This window comes from Bos javanicus, chromosome 11 (genome assembly GCF_032452875.1).
Source record: "Bos javanicus breed banteng chromosome 11, ARS-OSU_banteng_1.0, whole genome shotgun sequence".
NCBI lineage: Eukaryota > Metazoa > Chordata > Mammalia > Artiodactyla > Bovidae > Bos > Bos javanicus.
In genome coordinates this window covers 2,100,100-2,128,083 of record NC_083878.1, presented here as the reverse complement: position 1 = coordinate 2,128,083, position 27,984 = coordinate 2,100,100, and the positions used below count along the sequence as shown (strand labels likewise).

The following is a 27,984-nucleotide window of genomic DNA, read 5'->3' as shown; positions in this document are numbered from 1 at the left end:
TGGGTCTTAGTTGTGGCATGTGGGATCCCTCGCCCGGGTCAAACCCATGTCTCCTGCACTGGCAGGCATTCTTTACCACTGAGGCACCAGGGAAGCCCACATGATGGGTGGATGAATTCGCTCAGTCGTGTCCAACTCTTTGCAACCTCATGGACTGTAGCTTACTAGGCTCCTCCGTCCGTGGGATTTTCCAGGCAAGAATACCAGAGTGGGTTGCCATTTCCTTCTCCAGGGGAACTTCCCGACCCAGGGATCGAACCCGGGTCTCCCTCATTGTAGGCAGACGCTTTACCGTCTGAGCCACAAGGGAAGCCCATGATGGGTATATACCTCTAAGTATTGAAAGCAGGAACTAGAAAAGCTATTTTCGAGTATTTACATGACTCAACACACACTCCATGTTCACAGTAATATTATTCACAAGAACAAAAAGGTAGAAGCAACCCAACTGTCCATCGGCAGATGAATAAACAATACAGTATACAGTGGAATATTATGCTGTGCGGTGCTCAAACACTTCAGTCATGTCTGATTCTTTGTGACCTCATGGACTGTAGCCCACCAGGCTCCTCTGTCCATGGAGTTCACCAGGCAAGAATACTGGAGTGGGTTGCTGTGCCCTCTTCCAGGGGATCTTCCCAACCCAGGAATCAAACCCGTATCTCCAGCATCTCCTGCATTGTACACAGGTTCTTTACCCACTGAGCCACCTGAGAAGCCCCACAGTGGAACATTATATGGCCTTAAAAAAGGAAGATTCTAACACATGCTACACATGGATGAACCTTGAGGACATAATGCTAAATGAAATAAACCAGTCACAAGAGGACAAACACTGTATGATTCCACTTATATGAGACAATTGATCCAATTCATAGAGACAAAGAATAGAATGGTGCTTGCCAGAGACTGGAGAGAGAAAGGAATGGTGAATTACTGCTTAATAGGTACAGAGTTTCTGTTTTTCAAGATGAAAAGAGTTCTGGAGATGAATCATAGGGATGGCCACACAACAATATGAATGGACTCAATGCCTCTGAAGTGTTCACTTAAAAATGGTTATGATAGTAAATTTTGTTATGCATATTTTATAACAAATTTTTTTAAATGTCAAAAATGTACATGAATGTTCATAGCAGCTTTGTTTGAAATAGCCAAAAACTGAAGATAAACTATACACATATTCTACAATGATGAATGGTTAAACAAAAAGGAAGAAACTATTGAGGCATTCAACAACTTGGAAAGACATCAAGGGTATTATGCTGTGATCTCCAAAGGGCATGTAACTAACTCCATTTACATAACATTCCCAAAATGACAAAATTTTAAACATGGAGAACATATTAGTGGTTGCCAAGGGTTAGGGATGGTGGAGGAAGACAGAAAAGGGAGAAAGTGACTCTTAAGAGAAAGCACGAGGGATCTTTGTGATGACAGTTCTACCATGATTGTGGTGGTTACAGAAATCCACACATGATAAAAACTGTATAGAGCTACACACACACCCACATGCATGTAAACCCCATGAATACATATAAACTGATAGAATCCAAATGAATTCTGTGAATTTTATCAATATGTACAAGGGTTTTGATACTGTATTATAGGTGACCCTTGAACAACATGGGTTTGGACTGCATCGGTCCACTTATACGCACAATTTTTCAATAAATATTGTTGTACTACACGATATGCTTCCTTGGTGGCTCAGTGGTAAAGAATCTGCCTGCCAATACAGGAGATGTGGGTTTTATCCCTGGGTCGGGAAGATCCCATGAAGAAGGAAATGACAACCTGCTTCAGTATTCTTGCCTGGGAAATCACACGGACAGAGGAGCCTGGCAGGCTACAGTCCATGGGATCACAAAAGAATGGGGCATGACTTAGCGACTAAACAACAACAACAACATGATAGGCAATTAGCTAAATCCATGGATATGGAACCATGAATTCAGAATACCGACTATGGGACCTGAGCACCTATGGATCTTGGTATCCATGGAAGGTCCTAAAACCCATCCTCTGTGGCTACTGAGGGATGACTGTAGAAGATGCTACCATTGGAAATAACTGGGTGAAAGATGCAGGAGCCCTTTCTGTACTATTTCTGCAGCTCCCCATAAATCTATCACTATTTTAAAATAAAAGAAAAAACAAACAAAGCAGAACCTGAATGCTTGGCTATGGGCCAAATTCCCTTGTAATCTGAGCTGTCCATCATGAACTGGGTGCCCTCTACTCTTGAGTGCCATGACCATGGCCTCTACTCTTGCTGTATTATCTTCTCCCTTCAACCTCCACCTACAGCTTCACGGTAACTTCCATGCGACCAGGTGCCTGAAGAACAAAACTCTTAGGTTCTGCAAGGTATGTAGGCACAGCCTACAAGGATGTGCACAGCTGCACAACATCCCACTTTGGGAAAGCTCTGAGGAACAGAGGTGGAGGAAAATCCTCTCAGTGGACAGAACTTTGAGCAGTGCACTTGGTTGTTCATTTTGCCCGATCAGGTGTACAGATCTATACTTTTTCATGGACCATGGCTAATGGCTTGGCTGGCTGATCAGGTACTTGAAAGGAATGGGATTAGAAAATTCAATGAGGTGTGGGGAAGAGGGTGTGGACAGACTTCTCTAATTTGGCACAGAATGTGAACTTAATTATGCTCCATATGAATGCTTACCAAATAGGAGGGTTTTAATGAGGTGGACAGAATAACCAACCTGAGAATGTCAGTCTGCTTCCTCCCCCAGCCAAATGGACTCAAGGGCAATGCACTAGGGATGGAAGTTATGTTTGAGCTCAACAACACAGACTTTCACTTACTAGGGCCAATATAGCCACTGCCGAGCGTTCACTATTCTAACAGCAGAGACCAACACTGGCCCTCAATATGACAGAACACCCCGAAGGATCAGTCAGCTAACCTGTTGCAGATTGACCACATCGGGCCAGTTCTACTAAGAAAGAAGCAGCCCCTCGTTCTGACACTCTGGATTTGGATTCTTTTTCATCGCCCGCAGAACTTCTCCCAAATCCAGAGCGTTACTGGAGTTGGCTATGAACGGCTTTTTTATTCTTCCGTGTGCACCATTCCCCGCTTCGATCTTCACTTAGACCCCGCTCCGTGCTCGTCCGTACCTCTCATTTCGGTTTGGGGAGAGTCCACAGCATCAGCTTCATTCAGTAAGAGGATTCTGTCAGCGGTACACGCGCTCGCGGCTCTTTAGATCCCGAGCGTCCCGCCGGGAGTAGACAGCGCGCCAGCCCCGCCCACCCCCGCCTCAAGCCTCGCCCACCCCGGCGGCCGGCCCAAGCCCCGCCCCTGGGTCCTAACGCGAGGACCCCGCGGGGACTGTCCGCGGCGAGGCCGGATTCATCCCACCCCGCTGCCTGTCCGGACACCCCCTCACTCGGGCCTGCGCTGCGGCGCGGCCCCCGGACCCTGGGGATTCAGTCTCCGGCCGAGGTCTGCGGCCGGTGGATGGAGAGCAGTCACGACAGGCGGTAGGAAGGCTGCTCGGCCGGAGGCGCTCGTGGGCCTCCACCATGGCGGCGGCAGTACGCGCTGCGGGCTTCCTCCCTGCTCTGTGTGGCGCTTCGGCGGGTGAGAGCTGGGACGCTGGGAGCCGGAGCTTTGAGCCGAGCGGGAGCGGGGGTGGGGGCGGCTCTCCCGGGGCCTGCATTCGCCTGGGCGGGAAAAAGCAAGAAGCCGCAGCTCCGGGCCCCTCGCGTCGGTTTACCGGCTCATTGGGGTCTGCTGTGTGACCTTGCGTGCCTTCGCACAGGGCATGGGTGTGTAAAGTGAGGATGGACTGGACGCGGTCCAGGGTCCCTTCCAGTTCACCAGGCGGCTCGTGCATGCTTGGCTAAGTGAGGAGGATAGTTGCAAGCCAGCATCGCCTTCCCCGCGGGCGCGAGTTGTGGGTAGATCGAGGCCAGAGAAGCTCGAAAGGGAAATAGGCTGTCCTCCAGCTTGAGTCGGATAGGATTAGTGTCAGTTATTTTAGATTTCGGGCTGATCAATACTCTATTAAAAAGAAGGATGTTGGTATTGTCCCGCACCCCATGTTCGTTTTTGCAGCCCGAGGAGAAGCAGCCTACTATCCTCCCGCGCAACGTTTATCTCTAGGAACCAGTATACGATTGACCTGACCTCTGATCGCTCTGTTTTATTTTATTATAAACCTGCAATCCAGGATTCGTAATTCTGAAATCTAAAGATCTGTGAAAATAGGAAAGTTCTTTTTTGTAACTTGTTTTGTTAGGAAACTTGACCTGAAATCCTCTGTCGGAAAATCTGACCTGAGAAATATTTTTACTTTTGTTTATATTTGTGACCACCTCCTCTTTTTTCAAAGCCCTGTTCAAATAGCACCTAGCATCTGCAGCTTTCTTCCGTGAGTTCTTATGTGTAGCAGGGTCTGTCTTAAGTTCTTTATGCTTTTTCCCTTCATCTTAACAATGTCTTTATGAGATAGATACCTTTACATTCCCATTTTACACATTAGGGAATTAGGACACACAGGTTGAGAAACTTGTTCAAGGTTAGACTGGAAGGACGTCAGGTTTTTGCAGCCATACCACCTGGTTCCAGAGCCTTTTTCTTTCTTTTTCTAGTGTATAATTTTTTTTTTGATAGTGATTTTATTGGGATGTAACTTACACACCACATGATTCACCTTCTTAAACTATACAGTTCAGTGGTTTTTAGTATATTTACAGAGCTGTGCAAAAAAGATCTTCACGACTCCGATAATCACGATGGTGTGATTACTCATTTAGAGCCGGACATCCTGGAATGTGAAGTCAAGTGGGCCTTAGAAAGCATCACTACGAACAAAGTTAATGGATGTGATGGAATTCCACTTGAGCTATTTCAAATCCTAAAAGGTGATGCTATGAAAGTGCTGCACTCAATATGCCAGCAAATTTGGAAAACTCAGCAGTGGCCACAGGATTGGAAAAGGTCGGTTTTCATGCCAATCCCAAAGAAAGGCAATGCCAAAGAATGCTCAAATTACTGCACAATTGCACTCATCTCACATGCTAGTAAAGTAATGCTCAAAATTCTCCAAGCCAGGCTTCAGCAATACGTGAACTGTGAACTTCCAGATGTTCAATCTGGTTTTAGAAAAGGTAGAGGAACCAGAGATCAAATTGCCAACATTCGCTAGATCATCAAAAAAGCAAGAGAGTTCCAGAAAAACATCTATTTCTGCTTTATTGACTATGCCAAAGCCTTTGACTGTGTGGATCACAATAAACTGTGGAAAATTCTGAAAGAGATGGTAATACCAGACCACCTGACCTGCCTCTTGAGAAATCTGTATGCAGGTCAGGAAGCAACAGTTAGAACTGGACATGGAACAACAAACTGGTTCCAAATTGGAAAAGGAGTATGTCAAGGCTGTGTATTGTCACCCTGCGTATTTAACTTCTGTGCAGAGTACATCATGAGAAACCTGGGCTGGAAGAAGCATAAGCTGAAATCAAGATTGCCAGGAGAAATATCAATAACCTCAGATATGCAGATGACACTACCCTTATGGCAGAAAGTGAAGAGGAACTAAAGAGCCTCTTGATGAAAGTGAAAGAAGAGAGTGAAAAAGTTGGCCTAAAGCTCAATAGTCAGCAAACTAAGATCATGGCATCCAGTCCCATCACTTCATGGGAAACAGATGGGGAAACAGTGGAAACAGTGTCAGACTTTATTTTTCTGGGCTCCAAAATCACTGGAGATGGTGATTGCAGCCGTGAAATTAAAAGACGCTTACTCCTTGGAAGGAAGGTTATGACCAACCTAGATAGCATGTTAAAAAGCAGAGACATTACTTTGTCAACAAAGGCCCGTCTAGTCAAGGCTATGGTTTTTCCAGTGGTCATGTATGGATATGAGAGTTAGACTATAAAGAAAGCTGAGTGCCTAAGAATCGATGCTTTTGAACTGTGGTGCTGGAGAAGACTCTTGAGAGTCCCTTGGACTGCAAGGAGGTCCAACCAGTCCATCCTGAGGGAAATCAGTCCTGGGTGTTCATTGGAAGGACTAATGTTGAAGCTGAAACTCCAATACTTTGGCCCCCTGATGCGAAGGGCTGACTCATTTGAAAAGACCCTGATGCTGGGAAAGATTGAAGATGAGAGGAGAAGGGGACGACGGAGGATAAGATGATTGGATGGCATCACGGACTCAGTGCACATGAGTTTGGGTGGACTCCATGAGTTGGTGATGGACAGGGCGGCCTGGTGTGCTGCCGTCTCTGGGATCACAAAGAGTCTGACAGGACTGAGTGACTGAACTGACTGACTGACAGAGCTGTGTAACCATCCCCATAATCAATTTTAAAACATTTTAATGTTTAAAGAACATTAAAGGTAATGTTTAAAAAGAACCTTACCTATCATGTCCCCCAGTTCCGTATTCCCCCAGCCCCCAGAAACCACTAATTTACTTTTTTTCTCTATTGTTTGCATGTTCTGGATGTTTCGTATAAATGAAAGCATGTAATACATGATCTTTTTTGACTGTCTTGTTTCATTTAACATAGTGTTTTTCAGATTTGTCCATATTGTAGCATAAATCAGTACTTCCTTCTTATGGCAGAATAATACTCTATTTTGTGTATGTATCACGTTTTTGTTTATCCATCATCACTTGAGCATGTGGGTTGTTTCTACCTTTTGGCTATTATGTGTAGTGTTGCTGTAAGTATTTGTGTGCAGTGTCCTTGTGTCTATTTTCATTTCTCATGTGTATGTACCTGGGAGTGGAATTGCTTGATTGAATGGAGACTCCATGTTTCCCTTTTTGAGGAACTGCTAGACTGTGTTGTAAAGTAGCCGCGCCTTTTACGTTCCCACCAGCATGAGGATCTTTATTTCTCTACATCCTTGTCAAGACTTATTTTCTGTATTTTTAACCATAGTGATCCTAGTGGATGTGACGTGGTATAAATTTGTAGTTTTGATTTGCACTTGCCTGATGGTTAACGAATGCCTTTTTTTGAGGAGAATGTGTGAGGCTTGGTAACAGGTCAGGTGTGAGTGTGAAGCAGCCAGTGTGATGTGATGTCGTCTACTTGGGCAAGTGGTCATGGTGCCCAGAAACTCTTCATTTACTTGTTTTGGTTCTTTTATACTATAGATGTTGCTATTCCTTAGGTGTTAAAAATGTTCCTTTTCATGTAGAAATACATCTTAACCTTTGTTTTTGTTTTAATTTACAGGTCGTTTATGGTCCAGGCAGCTTTACCTAAACACCTTTCCAACAGCTTCCATTTGGGCGTTGAAAGCTGTTCCCAGCAATGGTGAGATTATTTATCTAACTACCTTTTCTTCTAAGATCTGATACTTAAGAGTACTTTGTGTAGTTTCTAAAATGTAAATGAATGAAGTACATTCTTTATAATAGAAATGGGTAAGGTCTAAAGAGTATTTTTCAAATTTTTAATGATAATGGCAGTTATAATTCAAGGTCTAAGACGTAATAGCCACAATTTATTGAACAATGCTTTGTGTGTCAGGTTAATAGTATGTTATCTTGGTTAATCCTCACACCAGTTTTTAGTGACGGAGTTGTTATTCCCATTTTACAGATGCTAAAATGAGTCTCTTAGAGGCTAAGTGACTTGCGTAAGGTCACACAGCCAGTAATGGCAGGACTGGGTTCTGAGGTATTTTGAATATTGTGACACCTCCTTGAAACACAGTGTTTGCAGAAGGTTTTTGTTCTTTCCTGACGGTGCCAGGCCCTCTCTTCACTCACTTTCCAAAAAGGAAGAAGCCGGCGCTTGCCGAGCCCACGTTATGCTTTGTTGTTGTTCAGTCACTAAGTTCTGTCTGACTCTGAGCACTGACCATAAGCATACCATGATATTCCCGGGTGGCTTGCTCAGTTGTAAGGGACCCGCCTGCCAGTGCAGGGGATGGGAGGTCAATCCCTGAGTCGGAAGATCCCCTGGAGAAGGAATGGCAACCCACTCCAGTATTCTTGCCTGGGAAATCCCATGGACAGAGGAGCCTGGCAGGCTACAGTCCATGGGGTGGCAAAGAGTTGGACAGGACTGAGGCGACTTAGCGTGCACACACTAGGTATTACATCATACCTACATCACTTACTGGTGTTGACTTTGTACTAGTTTGAGTGACGTATACGAACCTTAACTCTTTGTGACCCTATGAAGCGTAGCCTGCCAGGCTCCTCTGTCCATGGGATTTCCCAGGCAAGAATACTGCAGTGGGTTGCCATTCCTTCTCCAGGGGATCGTCCCGACTCAGGGATTGACCTCCCATCTCTTGCATTGGCAGGCGGGTTCTTTACAGCTGAGCAAGCCGCCTGGGAATATCATGTCATGCTTATGGCCAGTTGAACCCTGCCTCCTCCGCATGGTCTCTGGTTAGGGCAGAGTTGGAAGCTCCCCGTGTCCTCTCCGCGCTGGACTTGCTGTTAGTCTTCTTCCTTTCGTCTTCTTAGCCCTGCAGTTGAGATGCCTCTGTGCTTGTTCAGGTGGTCCGGCAAGCAGTCTGGAGCGCCTGGCTCTTCCTGCGTTTGTGTCTTTGTTGTTCAGGTGACGCGTTCAGTCATAAACGACGTACTCGGCCCTTGACTCTGAGTCAGGCAGTGTCCCAGCCTGAGCTGATACAGGGCCTGGAGAAGGGATCTGTGAGGAAGGCCAGAAAGCAGCACTCTTGCTGAGGGGACAGTCCCACAGGAGGTCTGGGGCAAGGAAAGTAATGACTGGTGGAATGAAGAGACAGTTCTCCTCCACTTTTTCTGCCTGTGCGACCATGACCAAACGACACCCTCAGTTTCCTTGTATATAAAATGAGCAGAGTAGTTCCTGCTTTGAAGATTGTTATCTTAAAATACTACACTTCCAAGGAATACCAAAAGGTTTTTACCTTAAAACCATTTCCCTTTGCTAGGCCTTCTCATTTTCCAGTGACACTTTGTTTTAACTTCTACCTGGTTATATTTTCAAATAGATAGTGTATATTATTCTTTTCCCGGTTAACATCGTTATGCTAATTGAAGATTTAACTAAGCCCCATGTCTGCTTTTTCTGAGCATAGACGCAAGCACAGTTTCTATGCAATCTAAATCCCATGGACAGAGGAGCCTGGCGGGCTACAGTCCATGGGGTTGCAAGAGTCGGTTATGAGTGAGTGACTGAGCTGAGCTGAGCTGAGTATTTCAAGGATTGCAACATTAAACAGCAAGAATAAATTAATGTGTACTTGGTATTTTGTTGAAGATTGAGGGGGTTAAAAGAAAAACTAAAATGTGTCCAGTGTAATGGGATTTAGAGTGATTGTTGAAGACCTGAATTTATTTAAAATGAAAAGCCACAAGTTTCTATTTACTTTTAACTGAACCATTTACTCAATAAAGCTGCAGGTCCAGAGAGATCTCCCTGTGTCATCTGAGCCAGCGTCCAAAAGTTTGCTTTTATTTTTTAAAGAAAGACTGTCCTCCAAATACGATTCTTAAAAGTTCAGCATTTTAGTGGCTTGTTTTTATAAGTAAGAGTTAATTTGTGGCGTTGGCAGTGTCTCTGCGCAGGCGTGGAGCGTCTAACGCAGTTTTGCTCTTGTCTGCCTACAGGCCCTTCGTCATCTGCAGGAGCCAGAGGCCGCTGCCGTTCTACCCACTTGGGCCCCGTGCTGCAGACACAGTGCTGCACTCCTGCTCCCGGGAACGTGACAGCCCAGCAGTACAGATCCTATAGTTTCTTCACTAAACGTACGTAGTCTGGCCACCAACTTCCCATTTCATGAAACAGGAAAAGAAGAGGTGCTTTGGTATCTTAATTTTTCTTTTTCTTCTCCTTAAACGAATTTACACTTCAGAGGTTAATATATGACGTTTTATTGCACTTTGCTTTATTGTGTTTTGAGGATATTGCTTTTTTTGCATGTTTAAGATTTGTGGCAACCCTGTGTTGAACAAATCTGTCTGCACCGTTTTTTCCAACACGCTTTGCTCACTTCGTGTCTCTGTGTCATATTCTGGTAATTCTTGCAATGTTTCAAACTTTTTAGTTATTATTATATTTGATATGGTGATAAGAGATCAGTAATCTTTGATGTTGCTACTTTGACTTGCTAAAGATGAACATTTTAGCAATAGAATTTTTTTTAAATTAAAGTGTATACTGTTGTTTTAGGCATAATGTTTTAGACACAGTGCTTTTAGAAATAATGCTATTGCATGCTAAAGACTGTGATATAGTGTAAACATAACTTTTGTATGCACTTGGAGACCAAAAATTTGTGTGACTCACTTGGTTGTGCTAGTCACTTTGTTGCAGTGGTCTGGGGCCAAATCCAGATTGTTCTTGTATTGTTCAGTCGCTCAGTCGTGTCGGGCGATCCCATGGACTGCAGCGTGTCAGGCTTCCCTGTCCATCACCAACTCCCAGAGCTTGCTCAAAACCATTGAGCATTGAGTCGGTGATGCCATCCAACCATCTCATCCTCTGTCGTCCCCTTCTCCTCCTGCCTTCAGTCTTTCCCAGCGTCTAAGTGGCCAAAGTGTTGGAACTTCAGCATCAGTCCTTCCAATGAATATTCAGGACTGATTTCCTTTAGGATTGACTGGTTTGATCTCCTTGCAGTCCAAGGGACTCTCAAGAGTCTTCTCCAGCACCACAGTTCAAAAGCATCAGTTCTTTGGTGCTCAGCCTTCTTTATGGTCCAACTCTCACATCCATACATGACTACTGGAAAAACCGTAGCTTTGACTAGATGGACCTTTGTTGGCAAAGTAATGTCTCTGCTTTTTAATATGCTATCTAGGTTGGTCATAGCTTTTCTTCCAAGGAACAAGCGTCTTTTAATTTCATGGCTGCAGTCACCATCTGCAGTGATTTTGGAACCCAAGAAAAGAAAGTCTGTCACTGTTTGCAGTGTTTCCCCATCTATTTCCCATGAAGTGATGGGACTGGATGCCATGATCTTCGTTTTTTGAATGTTGAGTTTTAAGCCAACTTTTTCTCTCTCCTCTTTCGCCTTCATCAAGAGGCTCTTTAGTTCCTCTTTGCTTCCTGCCATAAGGGTGGTGTCATCTGCTTGTCCAAGTTTATTGATACTTCTCCCAGCAATCTTGATTCCAGCTTGTGCTTCATTCAGCCCGGCATTTTGCATGATGTACGTTAAATAAGCAGGGTTGACAATATACAGCCTTGATGTACTGCTTTTCCAATTTGCAACCAGTCCGTTATTCCATGTCCTGTTCTTACTGTTGCTTCTTAACCTGCATACAGGTTTCTCAGGAGGCAGGTCGGGTGGTCTGGTATTCCCATTTCTTGAAGAATTTTCCACATTGTTGTGATCCTCTCAGTCAAAGGCTTTAGCATAGTCAGTGAAGCAGAAGTAGATGTTTTTCTGGAATCCAGATTTATCTCCATTAAAAGTGCTTGCACTGTGAACTTTCAAGTTTTTGATGGCATTTATAGATAGCATCCTTTTTAAGGAATAAAGAAAGAAAGTCAGTGTTTAGTGAGAGTATAGCTTGAGGTTGGTAATTTTATTTCAAACCTGTGGTTCTCTTAAATGAATTAGTGTCAATCTAAAGTTTGCTTTGATCAAGAATACACAAAGCAGCATGTGATGTGGAAACTGACCTATTTTTCTGAGCTTCAGTTACAAAGATTAGTTCTAATAATATGTGTATTTTGAAAAACAGGGTACTCTATAGATGCAAAACATTAAAAAATACTGTAAATCCAAAACATTTTCCCCTTTTCATGTTATCAAGCCAAAGGATCAAAGTGTAAGGCCTTTCAGGAAGCAAGCAGATAGAACCTTTAAAGCCTAAGGGCTCATAAAAAAAGGAAAATGAAGATACTCATTTGACTTCTGGAATGTGTTTAGTATTTCAGGCATGTAGATATATGTGTCTTAGATTTTTGACTAGTACAATGTTTGTATGGCTCTGATTCTTTATTAAATTGGTAATGGAATAATTGGTTGTCATAAAATCAGTTGGTGATAACGTGAAAGGCAGAGTCCTTGTGGAGACCATTTAAATCTAATAAACAACGTGGCTATACCAGTAAAATTCAGAAGTAGTCAGAAGTAAAGAATCTGAATGTTCCACAAGTACAGAGGGGAAAATGCTCTGCAATGTATGGCAGGAAAGATTGGGGGAGCCTAGAAATTCACAGATGGAAACAAATCAGTGGTTTCAGGGTCTGTACATTAAAGTAAAAGATAATCATCTAAGAAGTACATACAGGCATGTGCAGGGATTAACTGTCAGACCCCATACATGCTCATTCTTTCCCAAGAATGGTTAGGTTTTCATTAGAGTTGAAGATGAATTTGGGCATCTTGTTTTGAAGGATATACAGACGTATAGGGCATTTTCAGAATAGAGCAGACAAATAAATGATTAAGATTTGTGGGTTCAAATTGCAGAGTTGGTTCTTTGGGCTAAGAGACCTGTGTTGGGAAGGCTAGTTATTGATTATCTCAACAGTTACCGTGGATGTCACATAGGTGATAAAATGTTCAGGAGACACATCTATAGGAAAGTAACTGGGATATAAATGTTGGTTGTCTTTTGTGCTGGGGAGGCCATATTCTGTAAAAGGAGTAGCAACAAATCTTGGGCTTTTCAAATGGAAATCATGTGGAATGTGCAAAGGATGTTTTAATTTTGCTTTCATTGCTGCAATGATGCAGATGACCCCGCTTCTTCCAGCCCTTTTTACTCAACAGGAATAAATCAGTAGGCCCTGAACCACTGCTTGAAGAAATTCTGTAACACCTGTCTCTTTACAGTGACAGCAGATGAGCTATGGAAAGGTGCTTTAGCAGAAACCGGTGCTGGAGCAAGAAAAGGAAGAGGCAAAAGAACCAAGAGAAAAAGAAGGAAGGATTTGAACAGGGGTCAGATCATCGGTGAAGGTAAACTTACTTGTAAAAACAGCTATTGTGCTAAGATTTTTTTTTTTCTCTCCAAAACTTTATAGATGTTTTATGAACTAGAAACATCAAAACATTTCTAATGAAGGACATTAGGAAATGTGGTTTTAGAGTCCAGCCAAATGGCTCATTGCCCCATGATTCAGGGGAAGAAAATCTCATAAAAAGAGATTCATTCATTGAGTTATTCATTCCACAGGCCTTAAGTGCCCTTGTGTGGCATCTGCTGTGAAAGGCCCTGTGCTCAAAGAATTTACAGTTCAGTGGTAGAAAATCAGAATTTTCTCTGCTAAGGGTCAAGAAGTAAGTATTTTCAGCCTTGTGAGCCACATGGTCCCTGTTACAACCATTCAACTCTGCTGTTGTAGCAGAGGAGCAGCTATAGGTAATACATAACCAAATGGGCACAGCTATGTTCCAATAAAACTTTATTTACAAAAACAAGTGTGTGGGAGTCTTAGTTCACGGACTGGGGGTCCCCTGAATTGAAAGTGAGGAGTCTTAATTGCTCGACCGCCAGGGAAGTCCCATGATGCCTTTTTTATTTTCTTCAATCCCAGTTGCCTCTGCCAAGGAAACCACTGATTTCATTTTGATGTTTCCTTCTGACATTTTCTTTTTTTTTTAATTTAAACTATTTATTTTGTATCGGGTTATAGCCAATTAACAATCCTTCTGACATTTCTAATGCTTTTGTATACATAAAAACCCTAAGAGGAATATACATTTTCTTTTAAAAATCATTAGATTATATCACACGGTACATATTCTCTTATACTTCACTTTTTTTTCACTCAATAATAGGTCTTAGAAATTATTCCATATCAGAACCTACAGGGCTGCCTTATTCTTTGAGTTGAATGCAGCATATTTCGTAGGTTGGATATGCCATAGTTCATTTTGCTGTTTCAATATTGCTAGACAGTTTGGTTGCCTCTCTTTTTGGGCTTGACAAATAACACTTGAGTGGACATCCTTGTCCCAGCACACGTATGCTGCATAACCGAGGGGCAGTGTGTCTCTAGGCAGTACCGTTAAGTGGAATTATTGGCTGTTTCCATGGGTATGTTTAAAATTTTAGTAGACGGTGCCAAGTGGCCTGTAAGTGAGTATGTTAGTATAAGCTCCCACCAGCAGTATCTATCTGTATGCCCACTGCCTGGCATTTTAATACTCGAGAAGTGAATGCTTTTAAAAGAATTATTTCTGTGTGTTTTTAAACCTTCAGGGCGTCGTGGCTTCCTATGGCCTGGTCTGAATGCCCCACTTATGAAAAGTGGAGCTATACAGACCATCACTCAAAGAAGCAAGGAAGAGCAAGAAAAGGTGGAGGCCGATATGGTCCAACAGAGAGAAGAGTGGGACCGGAAGAGGAAGATGAAGGTTAAACGGGAGCGAGGATGGAGCGGAAACTCGTGGGGCGGCATCAGTCTTGGCCCCCCTGACCCCGGTCCCAATGGAGGTAGCTGAGTCCTGGTTTCACTTACGTCGTGATGGAGAGGGCGCTCCTAGTTTCTGGAATTCTTTAATATGCTTCTAGTTACTCCTCTGTTTAGACTGCCCTTTTCTAATACAGAATCTGAATATCACTGGAATAACTTCACATTGTTAACCAACTATATTTTATGAAACACTAGAGGCCTGTAAACCAAGAAGTATTCCACAGATAGGATGCAAAGCACTGGGTTCTGGTGTCTTCCTTGTGTGGCTTCTCAGAGCCTTCGAGCGTGGTGGTGTGCACTATGCCTATTACGCGTCTCCCATAGTACGTGGTTTCCCAAGTGCTGTTGGTCTTGGGGTATGGAGCAGCATGCCTTGGGAGTGCTATTTTGATAACAGAAGAAACCAAATAGTTGTCATGAAGCATCCTAAAAGAACACATGAAATAAAAGTTGATAATATTTATCAGATGAAATTAGAAAACAAAGTCATCTCCCCCACTGTTTCCTGAGTATGTAAAGAAGTAAAAATCATCTGAAAAATTTGTTCGTGTCTACGAATAGGAGATGAGAAAGTAGGCAAGAGTTTGGCTGCTTTCTTAAGTTTGGCTTAGAGAGGGGAGGAGAGGTTGAGGTGGAGAGACTCAGCCAGCACACTGAGGACTTAGAAGAACACTTCCCATGGGAGAATGACGATATGGGGGGGGAAACCCATGAGCTCAAGTCCCTCCTGGGGGCCCAGGTTTAGCCTGTAGATAAATGGGTGAACTCGTGACAGAAGAAAGGGCAGCGGACAGGGTCAGGTGAGCTGTATTTTGACTGTGTGAGTGTCGTCTCTCCAGAGGCTTCCTTGAGTCTTTGAGAAGGAGATGGGAACATGGACGAGTGTGGCCACCAGAGTGTGTTGATGAAAACGTAACGTATCTGGGACTGGCCTCAGAATTACCCAGTGGAGTGGGAATTGGACCGAATGTAGAGGAAAGGAGATTGACGTGAGTTGATAATCACTGAAGCCAGCTAATGGTACATAAACGTACATTTTGCTGGTTGTTTTGTTGTCTATGAATGTAAATTTCCTATAGTCAAAATAAAAGAACAGGGAGTGTTTGAAATGGCTGCTGTGGTGAGAAGAGAGAGACCTGAGTAAAAGGATGTAGAAGGCCCGCGGGCAGCAGAGAGGGCTCGGCTGAGTTGGAGACCGTGAGTTCTCAGTGGCCCCAGTGTGTGCCGTGCTTTGACTTCTCTGTCGTAGCGCCAGCAGGTCAGGTGTGGCCAGACAGCTGTACTGATTGCATCCTGGATGGTGTGGTGGACGGGGGAAGAGGTGAGCGAGTTGAGGACATTCACGAGACCTAGCGGAATGGTAGGCGGTAGTGTCTTGACTGAGTGGGAGAGGCTGGAAGGCCAGAGGGGTGATGGAGAAAGGGGAGCAGTGGTCACGAGTCTGGAGATGCTGGCCGAGCCCCAAGAACCGTACCTTTGAGTCACTGAGTGAGAGCTGGAGGGGTAGGAGAAAGCAGTCAGGAAGATGGTGGCCAGGTTTATGAATTTAGGGGTGGAAGAGTTTCTGGTAGTGATGAGGACCAGGGTGCAGCCTGGAGAGTGGCACCAAAACATCTGAGATTCTTAGTGAAAAGTCAGTGATGGTGCCAGTGATAAAAAATGCTGTCATACACTAATTACATGGACGCGTTTATCTATATTCCTGTTTTTTTTCCTCCCTGCAGAAACATATGATGATTTCGATACCAGGATACTTGAGGTAGGCATGCTGAACTAAATACCGAGTTAAGCCTTTGGAGAAGTTGGGTTAGTAGATATTGAGGGGATACAGCAAGAGGAACAGTGAAGAAAAGCCTTTGATGTGTGACTTTCTGAGCTACAGGGCTGCTTTGTGTAAGGGAATGATGAAACTTCAATTTCGGTTCTCTTCTGACTGCTGCCCTTTTGAGGGGCTGCTCATCAGGGTCTCATCGCAAGGTGACTTCAGTGGTATTGTTGATACCAGAATTTGGAGATTGCATTCAATTTCCTCTTTCTTAAAGCAGAGGTTGCAGTAGCAATTTCTCTTGGGATCAGCTGTATCTGACACTTAGTTCAGGAAGCAGAGGTTGGAGGGAGACATGGGGAGGGGTAGAAAGCTTGGAGTTACTGTGAATGTCCAGCTCTTGCTAGGGAAAGGTTCTGCTGGGCTTCTTATAAGCTCTTGAAACTGAAGTCTGTATCAGGTCAATTTCAATCACTTTTTCCAGGGCATTTCCTAAAATCGTCAACTTCCCTTTGAGCTCACACTTGGTGTTAAATGCCATATGGAATGTGTTGAGTTTGTGATTGATTGTGTACGTTATTTCTTCAGTGTCAATTACATTCAAGTTTATATTTACAAGTACTTTACGTCTTTGGGTCCTGGTATACCCCTTGTGAAAGTTAGTTCCTTTGAAGAAATTTTGTCTGTGGGGGTGATTTCCAGTAAGAGGATCTGCAAGAGTGGGCTTGAGCTCCCTTTTTCTTTAAGTTCACTTTATGGGAAAGGGGCCACCACGTAAGCAGTTAACAGTTTCGTAGTTCTTGGTGAATGTATAAATATGCCCCCAAATGTAGATTTTTCTACAGTGCATAACAATGAGTATTTCAGAAGTCTCTGTCTTCTTTTGAGTCTAGTCCACAGAGACCCACTTCTGTGCTGATTGTCTCTGCACCTGCATTTTATCATTTGTGAGATTCACACTTTTCATACTTAAGCATCTCTGCTACTGGGATGTGTCAGTCAGTCAGTTACCAACTGTGTTCAAGCTGAATCAGCAGCTTTTTTTCTTTCTTGTGGTACCTTCATTAAAATAAGATAGACTGTGTTTTACAGTTTCAAATCTCTTTAAAACTTATCTCAGTCAGATCGTCTAACCAGCTTGTAAAATAAGAAGAGAAAGTCCTATTTCCATTTTACTCCTGAAGAAAGAGCCCAGATGGTGGTTTCCTTTGGAGGAAGTGTGCTGTTTGTGCTCGTGGGAGTGAGGGACGATGTGTGTGTTCACCGTGTGTGTGTGTGTGTGTGTGTGTGTGTGTGTGTGTGTGTGTAGGTTCCTTTGGTTCCCTACTTCAGAATTTCCTTAAGGGGTAACATTTATGGCCATTTTGTCCTCTAGGTGAGAAATGTTTTCAACATGACGGCCAAAGAGGGAAGGAAGAGATCCGTCCGTGTCCTGGTCGCTGTGGGGAACGGCAGAGGAGCCGCAGGTGAGTGGGGGGTAGGACGTGAGGAGCTGGCGGTGGGGGGGGACAGGCGTGGCCTGCCCTCAGCTGTGCACTCAGTGGCTTCAGGCTTTTCCCACTGATTGTCTTTTAGTGGCTTAGGCTCACAGACCTTGTGGTGAACCCAAGTAATTCCTTAGAGGGAAAAGAGAGATCTTCCTACACCTGCTTTTTTCCATGAGGACAGTGAATATTTTAAAAGGCTTAAGACACGATTGTATTATGTGTAATAGTAAAAAAAAAAAAAACTGGGGGGTGGGGAGAGAGACAGTAAATATTGCACAATAGGGACACAGTTACCAGAAGAGTATGTGTAACCAAGCATTGTGATACTCTATAGCCATTAAACAATTATGGGAAATCACTTCAGTTCAGTTCAGTTTCTCAGTCGTGTCCGACTCTTTGCGACCCCATGAATCGCAGCACGCCAGGCCTCCCTGTGCATCATCTCCCGGAGTTCACCCAGACTCACGTCCATCGAGTCAGTGATGCCATCCAGCCATCTCATCCTCTGTCGTCCCCTTCTCCTCCTGCCCCCAATCCCTCCCAGCATCAGAGTCTTTTCCAATGAGTCAGCTTTTCGCATGAGGTGGCCAAAGTACTGGAGTTTCAGCTTTAGCATCATTCCTTCCGAAGAAATCCCAGGGCTGATCTCCTTCAGAATGGACTGGTTGGATCTCCTTGCAGTCCAAGGGACTCTCAAGAGTCTTTTCCAACACCACAGTTCAAAAGCATCAATTCTTCTGCGCTCAGCTTTCTTCACAGCCCAACTCTCACATCCATACATGACCACTGGAAAAACCATAGCCTTAACTAGACGGGCCTTTGTTGGCAGAGTAATGTCTCTGCTTTTGAATATGCTATCTAGGTTGGTCATAACTTTTCTTCCAAGGAGTAAGCGTCTTTTAATTTTATGGCTGCAGTCACCATCTGCAGTGATTTTGGAGCCCCAAAAAATAAAGTCTGACACTGTTTCCACTGTTTCCCCATCTATTTCCCATGAAGTGATGGGACCAGATGCCATGATCTTAGTTTTCTGAATGTTGAGCTTTAAGCCAACTTTTTCACTCTCCTCTTTCACTTTCATCAAGAGGCTTTTTAGTTCCTCTTCACTTTCTGCCATAAGGGTGGTGTCATCTCCATATCTGAGGTTATTGATATTTCTCACAAAATAATCATTAGGTCAAAGAGACAAACTAAAAACCACTTATATAAGACTAATATAATCCCAGTTTTTAAAAAGTATGTTTATATGTAAAGAAAAGCCCATAAGGATTGGAAGAGTACACACTGAAAAGATTAAAAATGTTTAATTAGTATGTTCGCCAGTTCTTCAAATTTCTTCTTGATACTCTTCAGTAAAGTTTCCACAATGAACATCTGTTTTTGAAATGTATACATGAATGTGTAAAGGGAAGAAAACTGGAAAACTGCCTATTTACATCCATACTGACACTTATAAAACAGGTATTTATAATACCTGTAGATAGAATGTTGCCAAAGGAAACGACTCTTTAACAGTTCCTTGGGCTTCCCTGGTGGCTCAGAGGTTAAAGCATCTGCCTCCAATGCGGGAGACCCGGGTTCGATCCCTGGGTCGGGAAGATCCCCTGGCAAAGGAAATGGTAACCCACTCCAGTACTCTTGCCTGGAGAATCCCATGGACGGAGAAGCCTGGTAGGCTACAGTCCATGGGGTCGGGTCCCAAAGAGTTGGACACAACTGAGCAACTTCACTTTCACTTTTCTTCCCAGAAATTCTTTGTTCCTATACCACCATATATTTTCTGTAGAAATGAGTTTGTTTGTTTATTTTGGCCGTCCTGGGTCTCTGTTGCTGCGCGGCCTTTGCGCTACATGTGTTGAACAGGGTACTCTAGTTGTAGTGCATGAGCGCCTCACTGCAGTGGCTTCTCGCTGTAGAACGTGGGCTCTGGGTGCCGTGGCTTTAGTGGGTGTGGCTCCCGGGCTGTAGAGAACAGACTCGGTAGTTGTGGTGCACGGGCTCAGCTGCTCCACCGCATGCGGGATCTGCCCAGATCAGGGATCAAGCCTGTGTGTTCTGCAGGCAGATTATTTACCACTGAGCCACCGGAGAAGCCCAACAGTGAGCTTCTTGTACATGTCATTTATTGTACTTTTGCAAGTATATTGATAGGGGAAATTTCTTGCAGTGAAATTGCTGCCTCAAATATTTTTACTTTTTCTTTAAAAGGTTTTGCCATTGGGAAAGCCACTGAACGGGCAGATGCTTTCAGAAAAGTATGTACATTTTTTTCTTTGTTAACAGTAAAAGATCAATAATGTCTGTGCTAGACTTCGTGGGAACCACAGAAAAATACTTACTGTCAAAAGTTACTGATCTCATAAAGGCAGTTTCAGAAGGGCCTGTGTTCTTGCGTCATTTCTATTAGCCTTGTGATTGCTTACCGGAGCTATGAGACAGCGGCGAGTGCTTGAACACTGACGGAATGTTAAACGATATTAAGGAATTATTGATTTGGTTTCAGTTTGGGTTTTTTTTGGCTGTGGTAGTGATGTTATTTTATTTATTTATTTTTTTCAAAATTAAATCCTTGACTTTTGGAAGCATCTACTGAAATTTTGGTGTAAATTTGCAATTTTCCATAATAAAATATTTTATAAAAGGTATTTTTTGAATCTCTGAGAAAATGTAAATTCCCAACAAGAGATTTAAGAAAATTATTTTCCTTCTTTCTTTCAGGCAAAGAATAGAGCCGTTCACTATTTGCATTATATAGAACGATATGAAGACCATACCAGTGAGTGTTAATCTTTTCTTTTAAAATTTTCAGGCTTATACTTGTTTTTTTATGTGTGGCACTATATCTCTGTGGATATTTTTGTGTTTCTCTGTCTGTTACTACCTTCTTTCATATAAATATATAAAATGTAGAACCAAACTTACTCTCATGAGAAGGTTAGTAATGAGTGAAATCAGAGTTGGTTACTCATCCGTGGCTGATGCATGATGGCTGCTTAGGGTCGCGGTGGTTGCTTTGTGGTATTTGCAAGGGCATTAAAGCTGTACCCCTAACCCTGTGTTTCTGTTTTTACTCTCCAGTATACCACGATATTTCCTTAACATTTAAAAGGACACATATCAAGATGAAGAAACAACCCAGAGGTAACTAAAAACTTATGATGTGTTGGAGGGAAAGCAGAGAAACTGTACCAGTTTCATCCTGCCCCCTGTTTTTGCTCACCTTTGCCTGAACTCATTTTGAAAACACCAAAATGGACGGGCCTAAGTTAGATTTAAGTCGATTGAGGTTTTTGGGGAAGTAAAAAGCAGTCAGCCTTAGGACTTCCCTGGTGGGCCAGTGGTTAAGACCTCAGGCTTCCAATGCAGGGGGCTCAGGTTTGATGCCCATTTGGGGAACTGAGATCCCACATACTGCAAATCACAACAGAAAATAAATGAATTAAATGTATAATTCAGTGATTTTTTTTTTAAAAAGTAGTCAACCTACTTAGACTCATATGATTACAAACACATTCCAGGGGTAACTGTAGGCGGGAAGAGCACTTAATGAATAGGAAACAGCAACTGGATAAGTAGTTGAGTTTGTAGTGGGAACAGTGGTTCAATCAGTCAGTCAGTTCAGTCGCTCAGTCGTATCCGACTCTTTGCGACCCCATGAATCACAGCACGCCAGGCTTCCCTGTCCATCACCAACTCCTGGAGTTCACTGAAACTCATGTCCATTGAGTCGGTGATGCCATCCAGCCATCTCAGCCTCTGTCACCCCTTCTCCCCCCACCTTCAGTCTTTCCCAGCAGCAGGGTCTTTTCCTGATGAGTCAGTTCTTTGCATCAGGTGGCCGAAGTATTGGAGTTTCAGCTTCAACATCAGTCCTTCCCATGAATATTCAGGACTGATTTCCTTTAGGATGGACTGGTGGATCTCCTTGCTGTCCAAGGGACTCTCCAAAGTCTTTTCCAACACCACAGTTCAAAAGCATCAGTTCTTCAAAAGCATTGGTTACTCGTAGAGAATTCACTGATGGATGCTACAGATGGTTCTTTTCCAATAGTGTATTCAGTTCCTTTAATTTACTCTCACCATTAAGTGTGAATTGAACAACTTTGGTGAGCCAGGTGCTATACCAGGCTCTGAGGATCCGGAGATGGACCTTCGTCCTGTCTTGGGAAGAGCAGGCAGTCAGAGTTTAGGGTCATAGGGCTATGCCAGTTATGCCCAGTATACTCAGGTAGTAGAATTCTTAAACATTCTGATGTGTGTTTCACCTGTGGTTCTACAGTAAAAATGGTTTTGTATAACTCTAGGTAATATCTTTAAAAGTCTGGTTCAGAAGATAGAACATACACAGTATTTAAATTTTTCATGTCAAAGTTTCTAGTACAACTTTGCTAGAGCCATGGCATGGAAATAAGAAAGAAAAAAAAAAATCAAATGTAGTACCAATTATATTAGTGCACCTGAACTTGCCTTCTGCTTCAAAATCATAAGTAATCTTCATATGCCAGATAATAAAAACATTTATCATTAGAAAAAGTATTGAGTTGAACACTTGGACATTAAGGTTTAAACCTGTGCTGTCCCATTTGGCTTTTGAGTCCTTGAAAGGTGGCTTCTGGGAGTCCCTGTGTCAGATACCACCAGATTTCAAAGGCTCCATATGAAAGAAAAAAGGATAAGGAATAGCTCAAAACTATTATGGTATTGATGACATGTTGAAATGGTAATGTTTTGGACATACTGGCTTCATAAAATACATTATTAAAATCAGTTTTACCTCCTTTAAAAAAATCTTTTAAAAATGTATCTGCAAGATAATTTGAAAATATATATTGCTAAGTCACGTCAGTCGTGTCCGACTCTGTGCGACCCCATAGGCGGCAGCCCACCAGGCTCCCGTCCTTGGGATTTTCCTGGCAAGAACACTGGAGTGGGTTGCCGTTTCCTTCTCCAGTACATGAAAGTGAAAAGTGAAAGTGAAGTCGCTCAGTCGTGTCCAACTCTTCGCGACCCCATGGACTGTAGCCCACCAGGCTCCTCTGTCCATGGCTTGCATTTGTGGCTTGCCTAATGTTTTTGTTAGACATGTTACTTTGGATACATCTTTATCTGAATGATTTTTGAAAGACTGCTGGTTTTAATTGCAGAAGTTACTCTTTTTTTTTTTTTTTTTAATCTTTGCTGTCTTCTGATTAAAGCTGTATTTTTCAGCTCAGCTTTAAGGTATGTGCCGAGTTTTATGCCTGGCTAATCAGAGTGCTAGAGAACTTCCCAAGTGGTGCAGTGGTAAAGAATCTGCCTGCCAATGCAGGAGCTGCAGGAAATGCAGGTTCGATCCCTGGGTCAGGAAGCTACCCAGGAAAAGGAAATGGCAACCCACTCCAGTGTTCTTGCCTGGAGAGTCGCATGGACAGAGGGACCTGGTGGGCTGCAGTCCATGGGGTCATGAAGAGCTGGACATGACTGAGCAACTGACCAGCAACAACATGGGTAAGGGATTACAGGTGGCCAAGAGTGGGGTGAGTGGCTGGAGAGGAAACCACGGAAGATTTAGAGGCCAGCATGGAGGTGAGAAGGGCGGGCCAGTAACTAGGAGGCAGTCTGGGGGAGGGTGAGTTACTGAAGCCAAGAGTTTTTCCAGAAGGAGGAAGTGGATGATGTCTCTATTCAGTGCAGCTGACCATTCAAGGAGGGTGAGAACAGATGTGTCTGGGGAGCCCTAGTTAACATGGACATGGGGTGCCAAGAAACTTCAGGCTCTCTGTTAATCTTAACAGCCCTATTTTTTATCCGTGTGTTTAATAAACTTATAGGTATATGTATTTTAAAATTAATCATTTAATTAGTTTTTGGTTGTGCTGGGTCTTTGTTGCTCCTCACGGGCTTTCTTTAGCTGTGGTGTGCGCACAGTCAGGAGTTGTGGGGAACAGGCTTAATTGCTCCGAGGCATGTGGGATCTTCCTGGACCAGAGATCAAACCCATGGCCCCTGCATTAGCAGGCAGATTCTTCACCACTGAGCCAGCAGGGAAGTCCAGAAACATATATATTATTTACTTAGTCCTTATAGCATCTCATTTAAATCAGGGTCCTCCTTAAAGTTCGGGAAGTTGTGAAAGGTCACCCAGCTGGGAAGTGATGAAGCCAGAATGTGAACCAACATGTAAACCCAGAGCTGGAAGCCAGGTGAGGCCAGCAGGTGGCGCCACCTGCATTGTGGGCGAGTGGGCAGGCGTTTGACTTGATTCTCCTCTTTCTAGGATATGGCCTCCGCTGCCACCGAGCCATCACTACCATCTGCCGGCTCATCGGCATCAAAGACATGTATGCCAAGGTCTCTGGCTCCGTCAACATGCTCAGCCTCACCCGGGGCCTCTTCCAGGGGCTCTCTCGCCAGGTAAGTCAACCCTGTGCTCGGAAACTGAAGAGCCAGTTTGTATTTAAGCGGTGTGCTCTGAGACCAGCATCTCCTGGGCCGCCCTGGAGTTGCTCTTGGGCCACCTGAGGACCGTGCATTCTTTGTCTCTGGCTGCATCAGGTTAGTTAATCCAAGTGAAGAGGTAATTCATGAGGATTATCCTTTAAATGGAGAAGCAATGGCACCCCACTCCAGTACTCTTGCCTGGAAAATCTCATGGACGGAGGAGCCTGGTAGGCTGCAGTCCATGGGGTCACTAAGAGTCAGACACGACTGAGCGACTTCACTTTGACTTTTCACTTTCATGCATTGGAGAAGGAAATGGCAACCCACTCCAGTGTTCTTGCCTGGAGAATCCCAGGGATGGGGGAGCCTGGTGGGCTGCCATCTGTGGGGTCGCACAGAGTCGGACACGACTGAAGCGACTTAGCAGCAGCAGCAGCAGCATCCTTTAAAAAAAAAACTGCATGGGCTTTTGAAGTTTTAAAATTAAGTATTTTTAAAAGCCAGTGATTATAATCTGCTTTTATTATGGAAAGAATATGTGCTTGTTCGAAAACTCCAACAACATAAAAATGTTAAATAAAAAGAGAAAGTCCCTTTCCTAATTCTGTCCTTTCAACTGGAACTAGGGTGAAGGCCCCTGGGCACTTGCACTCGAGAGTAGTCTCGAGTAAGTTTCATGTCACCTGAAGAGGTTGTTCAGGGGGACATCTGAGTCAGTAGGAACCGTGCATTCAATAGTTCAGGTTATTTCTCCACATAGATGGGGCCGCTGGGCCCCTGCCCAGCTCACCCCCTCAGCCTGGGCTGGGCTCACAGTCGCACCAGTGGCAGGGAGGAAGGGCTGTCATTGCAGGGGCCCCTCCAGCTCTGCAGGGCTGGCTTGTCCCTTGAAAGAAAGGCTGGGTGGACCTCAGCAGAGCTGAGTGAGCAGAAAGACAGCCGGGTTCAAGAGGCATTCACGGGCCTCCATTTGCTGAGGACTTTGGCAGGGTTACAGAGTGCTCTGGCTGTTTCTGAATAAAGTGATCCATGGAGTAATTGTAGCGGTCACTGTTTAAAATAGGAAAACTAACTGAAAGAAAAATTTTGCCTAAAAGAACTTTTTTGATCAGCTGTGTGTTAGTACTATCTAAAAACATCTCTCAAAAGCACTTCTAAATTTAAACTTACTTTAGAGACTTAATTGTGTGATGTAACTTAAAATGTTTGTTTTTAGGTTATATTTATGGTCAAGCAGACCTGTTCTTTTATGTGATATTTTGTTTTGTGTTAGTACTTTGAATCTTTGGCTACAGTGACTACGTATCATCTCTTCTAAAATGGCATCAGCTATAAAAAGTTGCATTGTGCTACTCAAAAAAAATGACACCAGTGTAAGCGACACACCACTGATTATAAGACACTCCAACTTATTTATTTATGAATTAGCACTTCTCTCTTCTAATTTCAAATGCATGCAGAATTAGAATAGTACAAGGTGTACGTTCTCGCAGTATTTTAGATGTTTTAATATACTGTCTGTAAACCACCTACCGAGCTCACTCACCTGGTACAGACTCACGGCTGCCATCTGTTACGAGTCCTCACGGCTCTGTTACACCAACAGTTAGCCGCTCACGCACCCCCCAGCCAACCCAGTCATTCTGGACCAAATCTCAGACATCAGTGTATCTCACTCATAAATATCTCATCATGTATCTCTAAAGATAAGGACTAAAAAGTACCAGACAGTACTACCATCATGCCTAAAAAGTTACCAGTAACTCAATGTCAAACATCTAGTCAGTGTTCATAGAAATGTATCCATTTGTCAGATTAAAAAACATTTTTTTATATAGTTTATTTGAATCAGATGGCAAAAAGATCAATACGTTTAAAATCTTTGCTGTGTCTTTTAAATCACTTTTAATCTGTAAGTTCTGTTTTTCTTTTTTCTCTTACATTTTTTGTTGTTGACGAAATCGGGTTGTTCGTCCCAGTCTGGTGCTGGATATCTGAGGATACTTGACATCCTCTGTCCCTGCGTGTCCTGTAAATTGGCAGCTAGAGCAGGGGCATGGTGAGAGTCAAGTTCATTCTGGGGCACAGCATGGCACATGACGGGAAGGGTGAGGAAGACAGGAGGCCAGAGGCCAAGGCCCTTTCTTCATGCCCCTTGGGGGTGGGGCGGTGGGTGGGATGCTTCTGCCCCCAGCCCGTCACCTTTAGGATAGCCACAGGAAGTTCCTGCTCTTTAGGTTAAAGACCAGATTTTTTTGTGTTTTGTGTCTTTTTTTTTTTTTAAGTAAAATCTTACTTTCAATCACTCTTACATATATTCAGTTAGCTAGTCAACTTGATATTGTGTTATCTGGGCCACGTTTCTTGCTGTAATAATCACCCTCAGTTAATGAACTCTTAGAGTTGCTACATTTTAATCAGCCAGACAGTTCTGCCACGCCAGATGAACATCAGGGGCAGACCGCGTTAGACCAGCCTCACCGACCTAACCTGGTGTTCTCTCCGCTTGGTTGTGCCCAGGAAACCCACCAACAGCTGGCTGATAAGAAGAGTCTCCATGTTGTGGAATTCCGGGAGGAATGTGGCCCTCTGCCCATCGTGGTTGCCTCACCACAGGGGGCCTTGAGGAAGGATCCGGAGCCGGAAGATGAAGTTCCGGACATCAAATTGGACTGGGATGATGTCAAGGCCGTGCAGGGAATGAAGCGCTCTGTGTGGTCAGGTTTAAAGAGAGCTGCCACGTAGGCTTCCCTCCTGCCTCGGCCAGCCTGGCACCGGGTGCTTCCAGCACCTGCGAGAGACTCATCCTCTCACGCTTGAGATTGTCAGGGTTTTTTAAAAGGAAAGGCCAACCTTACATTTCTTTATTTACAAATAATAAATGATGCGGATGTAACTGATTGAGCACGTCATACATACCAGTCACTGTGGTAGGAACTTTACATATGTGTCTTAGTTAAAAACTACTTCAAATATTTATTTAAACTAGTTAAAACTCAAATGAATTGGGGAGGCAGGGCTTCTAGTCTGACCTGATAAAAAATAATGTGCAGTCAAGTTATAGTTACTTGACTGTAACACACAGTTAGAAAGCTGAGGAAAACATGCAGACTTAGTTCTTTTTGACTCCAGAAATTCTGTTTTTAGTAAACCTCTTTGTATCCATGTTTGGGTGGTTGCTGTAGGCATTATTAATAGCGCAGCAGTGAAGAATCTGCCACCCGTGCGGGAGCTGCAGAAGATACCACTTCAATCCCTGGGTCGGGAAGATCCCCTGGAGGAGGGCAGGACAGCCCACTCCAGTATTCTTGCCTGGAGAATCCCATGGCCAGAGGCGCCTGGCGGGCTACAGTCCATGGGGTGGCAAAGAGTTGGACAGGACTGAGGCGACTTAGCGCGCACACACTAGGTATGACCTTACATCACTTTACTGGTGGTGACTTTGTACTAGTTTGAGTGAAGTATACGAACCTTACGTGTCTTCAAATCCCTTTACCTCCCGTTTGTATAATTGTTTTAGAATTTCCTCTGCCTACACTGAGAACCACATAGACTCATTATACTTTTGCTTCAACCATCAAGCATAATATCAAAACTCAAGAAGAGGAAAAGCCCATTTTATTTACCCATGTTTTTGCTCTTTCATTCATTCTTTCCTGATATTCCGAGAGTCCTTTTGTCATTTTGAGTGGGGCAAAGCCAAGTTCCCCTCCTGTGTATCCCCTTTACTCACACGATGGCCACACTCCCCACACTTCTGACACCAGATGTGGGGGTGGAGTGGGGGAGTGTTTCCTTCCTGAGCAGTCCTCTGCAACACCAGCTGGATGTCCTACAATGTAACTCAGTTCTGACACTACCTACCTGGAGGTGACGTCAAGACTCCACTGGCTAAGGGCTCAGGCCCCCAGGACTGCCCCACCCCACTTCAGAGGCA

The 27,984-nt window shown here is 43.8% G+C and overlaps 1 protein-coding gene across 2 annotated transcripts; it reads left to right on the top strand.

Moving 5' to 3' along the window:
• The first annotated feature begins 3,329 nt into the window (after positions 1-3,329).
• Positions 3,330-26,947, top strand: MRPS5 (mitochondrial ribosomal protein S5). Of its 2 annotated transcripts, XM_061431467.1 has the most exons (12): positions 3,330-3,610; positions 7,230-7,310; positions 9,608-9,745; positions 12,790-12,915; positions 14,162-14,395; positions 16,100-16,134; positions 17,516-17,606; positions 19,836-19,882; positions 20,346-20,403; positions 20,706-20,768; positions 23,884-24,020; positions 26,568-26,947. In XM_061431467.1, exons 1-12 carry the CDS (start codon positions 3,553-3,555, stop codon positions 26,790-26,792), a joined length of 1,293 nt encoding a protein of 430 aa, XP_061287451.1. In that variant the 5' UTR covers positions 3,330-3,552; the 3' UTR covers positions 26,793-26,947. The 2 variants fall into 2 exon arrangements, with proteins under 2 accessions (XP_061287451.1, XP_061287452.1); XM_061431468.1 differs by lacking the exons at positions 3,330-3,610; positions 7,230-7,310; positions 9,608-9,745; positions 12,790-12,915 and having other exon boundaries at positions 14,178-14,316.
• The last annotated feature ends 1,037 nt before the right edge of the window (positions 26,948-27,984 follow it).

Excerpts from the sequence above, each read along its gene's own strand:
- MRPS5 (XM_061431467.1), top strand. The coding sequence starts at position 3,553 with ATGGCGGCGGCAGTACGCGCTGCGGGCTTCCTCCCTGCTCTGTGTGGC. Across the intron at positions 9,746-12,789 it reads CTATAGTTTCTTCACTAAAC|TGACAGCAGATGAGCTATGG; the intron begins GTACGTAGTCTG and ends GTCTCTTTACAG. Across the intron at positions 12,916-14,161 it reads GGGTCAGATCATCGGTGAAG|GGCGTCGTGGCTTCCTATGG; the intron begins GTAAACTTACTT and ends TTAAACCTTCAG.